This window comes from Gekko japonicus, unplaced genomic scaffold, assembly GCF_001447785.1.
Source record: "Gekko japonicus isolate JY-2015 unplaced genomic scaffold, Gekko_japonicus_V1.1 scaffold4027, whole genome shotgun sequence".
NCBI classification, from domain to species: Eukaryota; Metazoa; Chordata; class Lepidosauria; order Squamata; family Gekkonidae; genus Gekko; species Gekko japonicus.
This window is the reverse complement of record NW_015163730.1, coordinates 50,595-57,347: the sequence shown is the minus strand read 5'-3', so window position 1 is coordinate 57,347 and position 6,753 is coordinate 50,595. Positions and strand designations below refer to the sequence as shown.

The 6,753-nt window shown below is 45.0% G+C and overlaps 1 protein-coding gene across 1 annotated transcript in view; it reads right to left on the bottom strand.

Annotated features, from left to right (window-relative positions):
- Window positions 1–6,753, bottom strand: part of RNF212 (ring finger protein 212) — a 47,180-nt gene that overhangs the window by 8,812 nt on the left and 31,615 nt on the right. Inside the window, exons 8-9 of the mRNA XM_015407874.1 lie at window positions 4,138–4,198; window positions 3,170–3,242 (exon numbers count right to left, since the gene is read on the bottom strand). Coding sequence (XP_015263360.1) covers window positions 3,170–3,242; window positions 4,138–4,198 — 134 coding nt within the window. The remainder of the gene's footprint in view (window positions 1–3,169; window positions 3,243–4,137; window positions 4,199–6,753) is intronic.

The window sequence follows — 6,753 nt, the reverse complement described above, 5'->3', positions numbered from 1 at the left end:
CTCAAACAGCATCCTCTCCGGGCTCCGCCCCCAAATCTCCAGGAATTTCCCAAACCAGAGTTAGCAACCATATGAACCAGTTTCATTCTTAACTTCTCTGGACTTCCTGTCTGTGACGTTTAAGGCACTCTCCACACATTTTCAGTTGGCTCGGTGTGCTTGAATTCGAACTCCGTTTGTTGGGAAATGAGTGAGGTAATATAAGTGAAACTCCAACCTGTGCCATAAAAGATAACGTTCACATGTGCTATCTTGCTGGTAATCTTGACAAGGGCTTTGAAGGGACCATCTCTCCAGAGAGGGAGATGACTAGCGCTTATCTCCTCAGTCTGACTAGGCCAATCTGCTGGGCTTGTTCTAGATCCGGAACTTTTATTTTCAAAAGCATTAGAATTCCTAGTAATTTCACATCAAAGTGAAATTCTGAAGTAACTTAGAGTTTTCTGTTATGCGCACCTGTGGTGGGAATGTGCAGAAGTAATGACCTTTTGGAGGGAAATTACTGAAATCATTAGGAAAGTATGCAATGTAACATTACCTATAGACTTTAACCTAATGCTGTTAAGCACAATAGGAAGCCCGTTGTTGGATAAGAAAACTCAAAATCTAGTTAAGGCTATGATACTGGCAGGAAAGGCAGTTATCGCTCTGGGTTGGAAAGACAAAAGTAAATGGACAATAGAAATCTGGCACAACTATTTGTTTTATTTTATACAGTCAGACATCGTGGAATCAATCAACAAGGGAATAACATGGGAAGAAAAGAAGAAGAAGAAGCTGAGGGTGAGTGGGTTCTTTGGGGGGGGGAGAAAATGTAAATAACTATAAATACTCAATGTAACAGTCTAAAAATTAAAAAAAGTTATAGTCTATGGGGACCATTATAGTCAATGGGCCCCATAGGCTATAATGGAGAATTGATCTGGGGGTCTCTGGGTCTCTGAGGGGCTGCTGTTTGAGGTAGATGCACCAAATTTGCAGCACAGCTGCAAGTGCTTCTCTTCAAATCCCCCCCAAGTTTAAAAAAGATTGGACCAGGGGGTCCAATTCTATGAGCCCCTGAAGGAGGTGCCCCCATCCTCCATTGTTTCCAATGGAGGGGGAAATGCTGCCTCAGTTCACTGGTGGGCTCAGGCTAAAATCTCTGAGATGCCACCTAAAATTTTGTGCACCAGCACACCTAGTGCAGCTTAGATGGAGATTTGCCTATCAGCATGATCATGTTCATGTACAAAGTGGTGAGGTGAGCTGCAGGGGGATTGAAATACTAAATTATGCAGCTAACACTGTCCAAAAGTAACCCCTGGAACAACTATAGTCTGTATTCAAGGCTCTTTTTGGGGATTAGCCCCCTAGATGAACTTTTAGCCAATTCTGGAATGGGGGGGGGGAATCAGGAAGTCTGCTGAAACTACGTGTGGCTGACTTATAGGGAGGCTCCCCCCCCCCAAAAAAAAACCTGGCTAGAGACCTGGCCACAGCAATAGATACTCAGTACTTGCAGCTAATCCACCCACGGTAAATATCCTTACATCAGGGCCAATCAACGTGATTGATTTTTTCCTTGCTATTTGCTTTATTGAGGGAATTTTATGCCACTTCTCTAGAGCCCTGTATGAGGCAGAGATCAGCAGACTTCTACCATCTCAGACTTGCTATGTTAAAAGAAATGCCAGGGGAAGGCAAGCAGTGAGCAAATGGCTGTTCCTCCAAGGGCGCGCAAGGCCTGTGGTGACCGGGTGCTGGTGTCAGCAAGCTGCCATTCTGTTTTGTGTGACCTCTGTGTACATATCCTTACCCTGTTGTACCCGGCTTGTTTTCGATCATCCTGCTCCTGTGCTGGAATGCATAAGATAACTACTGGAGGAAGTGTGGGGGAGAAGATGCTGTAATGCTTGCCTATTGCTTTTCTCATGAGAACTGCACCTGTGTTTTGTCTGCTGTTCTGCCTCGTTCCCATGGACTGGGCGCGCAACCGTTTCATTAGCCCGCCAGCGGGAGTGTTATTCATTGGATATGTATCTGTTTGAATTTCCTTTATTATGCTTGACCTACCTGTGTATCCCCAGTTCTAACAAAGAACGTGTTTGAGTATGTCTTCAACGCTTTGAAATAAATTTTGCTTTTCTTGAAAACGTGGATTTATTCTCGATGCTTGGGTGACCGGGTGCTGGGCAGCGGGAGACAGAAGAGGCAACTGGCCTTGGATCTTGGGAGGGAAGCTGGGAGCCCTGATCCTCCCAGTGGGTAATTCCCGCATAGGTCAGGTGGAGGTAGCAGGCTACCTGAGAGAGAGAGAGTAAAGCCTCTCCAGGCGTTGGAAATACAGCATACGGCCTGCAGGCCAGAGTGAGCCCATTCTGCCACAGCCTAGTTAAAAGCAGATGCTTCTACCTGGGCCCTAAACTGACAGTACTGTAAGGACCAGGTTAGCCTCAAGGAGGAGGTCATCCCAAAGGGGAAGTGCTACCACTGTAGAAGCCCTATCTCTACTTGCCACTTGCCTCCCCTCTGAAGGCAGGGGCATGGAGAGCATGGAGAGCAAAGCAAATCTTAACTAGTGGGTTGGACAGTATGGAAGGAGATGGGACCTTCAGGTACTCTGGCCCCAAGTCACTTAGGGCTTTACAGGTAAGGAAACGGATGGGCTGCCCAACCAGACCTTTCAGCACGGGGGGGGGAGGGGTTCTCCCCTGGAAAGGAACAAACTACAGAAGACACCTGCAGATCTATGAAGAGAGCTGTCCAACATTTTTAAAGGTAAATGTAGCCAAGGGAGTGCCATGATTGGGATCAAAGCCAGCACAAAGGAAGAAAGGCCTCAATCCCCACCACCACCACCACACAGTTTTGCCAGCCTCATGTCCTGCAGGCTGGTGGTGGTGGGGGAGGCAGGCACCCTCTCTCTTTTCTCTTTCCTAGAATAACAGCTGGGGGGGGCAGCTTTGCTTGGTGAAACTGCAGAAGGGAGAGTTTAAACCCCTTCTGTCCGCACACTGCAGTCTTAATGACCTGAACTCATCTTAATAAGGAACCTAGCTGGTAGCAATTTACTTTTTAAAAACACTAGGCAGATTTTGTCCACAGTTCTCCCCTGCATCTCATCTAGTTGTCCCTGAAGTATCTCATTTTGACAGTTGTATCTCACTGCAAGTCTGATTGTGATTACCTTACAGACTCCGACGTACTGTTTTGACATAAAGCCAGTCCAGACAATCGAGAACTTCTGCAGGGAACACTACCTGTAAATAATATTTCTGATTATATTAAAACATTCAAGCACATATATCACATAAGATATTTTCAGGGTGCGTTTTTTTGTTATTCAGTCGCACAGTCGAGTCCGATGCTTCGCGACCCCATGGACCAGATCCCGCCACGATGCGTTTACCAAAACATATAACCTTACTTAGTTTTTCACTTTGCATAACTTAAACATCATCATGTTACATGTTAATTTGCTGTTAAATCCCTGTCTATAAGTTTAGAACCTCAACTTCCATTCCAACGTATTTGAAAAAGTGTGCCTTGCACACAGAAGGTGGACTATTAGTTTTGTTTCTGGATTGGAGGCAAGAGGCTTAAATGTTGCTTTTGACTTTGCAGACAGCCAGAGTTTTTGTTCATTTTTTAAAAATTTACTATTTAACAGTGTAATAGCACAAGTATGAAACAAACACTACAATGTACAAAACAATACCTCTATACACACACCCCAGTCCCAATATTCAGGGAGATGATAATGTACAACTGATTCATAAATGTTCTGAGAGAAAGGGAATGATCTAGCTGGTTTGAGAGAGAACAGGAAGTAGTTAATAGAGCAGAAAGAAATTGTAAAGGGACAGTAGATATCAAAAGTGCATTTATTGTTAATACTGAAAAACAAACATACATATGTAAAACAAAACAGTCACAAATTAGGTCTGAAAAAAGATAAGCAACATAGATGGCATGCAAAAGGCTCACCAAAACAGTGAATAAATCATGGAAATTCCAGATTCAATGCCTAGCATGGAACCAAACCAACACATGATTTTGAAACAATTTTCCTGCAGTCTTTGTCAATATGTTACCAAGATAAAACACAAAATATTTATTTTTGTTGAACAAATGCGGGCTATCGATCGTTCTTACCCATATGTCCATTCTGAGGCGGGCTTATCAACGATATTCTTGATCCAGCCACTGGTTCAATCTGGGTACATGCAGAAATATTAAAAGTACAGGACAATACTGTTAACAGTTGTATACTGTTACAGCATTTACAAAGCACTATATAGTAAATGCAACAGTACTTACTATCGGTACCTCTTGCCACAGCCAGCTTTTAAAAAAATAAACCTTAATTATAATAAATTATAATAAATGAATATATTTTAATAATTGTAAACATGTAAATTACAACATCTCAAGTAGTTATTAATAAAATTATCATCAGAAAACTGGTTATTCACAATGCAACAGAACAAATTATAATACAGCAGAGGTAGTCCTATTAAGATACAATAATTTTTGTTCAAAATTAAACACTGTTCTGTATTGTTTTGTGTCTCTCCTTTATCTATGTAAAACATGAAATGTTCTCCATTCTTATTATATCCCAAAGTTTTATAAGCCATCTTTATCTTAAGTGTATTCTAGATCCCTATTGCTTCAAGAGGAGTACCATGTCAACATCTAGCACAGAGGTGTCAAATGTGCAGCTTGTGGGCCAGATCTGGCCCGCACAGGGCTCAAAACCGGCCCCCCAAGCAACTTCCTTTTCCTGCTTCCTTTCCCAGGGCTGCTCCTGCAGCTGTACCCTAGCTTGCTTTTCCCCAGCTCCCTCAGTGGTTCTTTGCTTCCTGCCTCTTGCACCTTGGCTCCCTCTCTCTTGTCTGTCTGTCTCTCTCTCTGTCACACACACACAGAAGCACACAGAGAGCTCCGTGGCTGCTTCCTGCAGGAGATACAAAGACAAGCCTCTCTCCCCCCACATACACACACACACACGCACACACAAATATTTGGAGGCAATTCAGAGGGGGATTTAGAAAAATAAGGTTCTCAAAAAGAAAGTTGCAAGTACACTTACTCATATTCTCTTCTTCTTAGCTCTACTTCTGTTTTGTTCTTGTTATGTTGAAGAAAACAATTAGTCTCTACCATATGCGGGGGTGACCGAGGGAAGCCTCCTACTATCTGACCCCCCTCCAGGTCAGGTGGTGCCCACCTGGTAAGCGGTCCCGGAGGGCTCCAAAAAGTGAAAAAGGAAAGGGCAATTCGGGAGCGTCCCGAAAAGCGCCCACTTGCCACGCCACACCGGAAGTCCAACACAGCTTTGTTGAAAGTATGAGCTTTCGAGAACTGCTCTTCAGAGAACAGCTCTGAAAAGACAGGTTGCTTACCTGTAACTGGTGATCTTTGAGTGGTCATCTGTGCATTCACACCCTTGGGATAGTCTGCGCCTGCACTAACCTTCTTCGGTACCGTTAGAAAGCCAAAGGGATTTTCGCGCCCCCTCCCAGGTCACGCGCCGGGCCCCACTGCGCATGACCAAGGAGGGGCACGCAGATCCCGCCAGTTCCTTCTGACCGCCACCCAACAGCCTTCAAAGAACAAGATAAAGGGCCGAGAGCAGAGGGGAAGGAGGGCGGGTGGTGTGAATGCACAGATGACCACTCGAAGATCACCAGTTACGGGTAAGCAACCTGTCTATCTTCTTTGTGGTCTCTGTGCATCACATCCTTGGGAGACTACCAAGCAGTAAACGCTTACCTGGAGGAGGGGCCAAGGCCCTACATCTGTGCTGTCTGTAACACCGCTCGACCCACTGCTGTACGTCTACTGAGTCGTGTATCAAGGGCGTAATACTTCATGAAAGTGAGGGGAGTAGCCCAAGTCGCGACGTTGCAGATGTCTTCTAACGACGCACCTCTCAAGAAAGCTGTAGATAGGAGAATTACTGGAACTCCACGGTGTGTTGCTGGGACTGTCCTTCGTATGGAATTGGTTCAATCTTCGCTCGAAGCACGTGCTTGGAAAAGGGCATTCAAGTTGAGATTTAAGCTATCTGACCCAAGTCATCACCCCCAGGCCGGTTTTCTTCGTCTCATCCTAAAGGACACGACATCCAACCCTTGGTTGTCCCTTCTTGCGGGTAAACTCAAGACATTGGGAGTTCCGATTTCCTCACCTACTGAAGAGCTGTTGCCCTCCCAGCTCGCGGAAACCTTGAAGAAACTCAAACAGTTGGATTGGGCTAGCACCGTGGCCAGGGCCAGACGCACCTGTTCTTCTTTGGCTCTGGGGTTGCCCCCTCCAGAGAGATTTCTGGATTTTCATTCATCGCTACCAATTCCATCCCACCGTCGCGCCTTTATGCTGGCCCGCTTAAATGCATTTCCAACGATGGTAACGCTGGGAAGATTTAGAGGCTTACCTTACTCAGATCGCCTCTGTTTGTGCAAATCTGGCGAAATTGAAACTTTAGACCATCTGATGTTTTGCTGTCCCCATTGGACTCAAGATAGAGGGATATATATCATTCCTATTCTTACGAAGATGAATCTTCCCTTGCAACCTTGGGTGCTTTCAGTATTGTTGTCTGATTCAAATGCCGATGGACTGATAACAGCTAACGTGGCACGGTTCCTGGCTAAGGTTGCTGCTCTCAAGAAACACTGAAAGCTTTATCATCTCTGCAAACACCTGTACCGATTTTAATCTTTGGAGGATTTTAGTTAGTTGGCTCCGCCCCAAGTGTAGTTA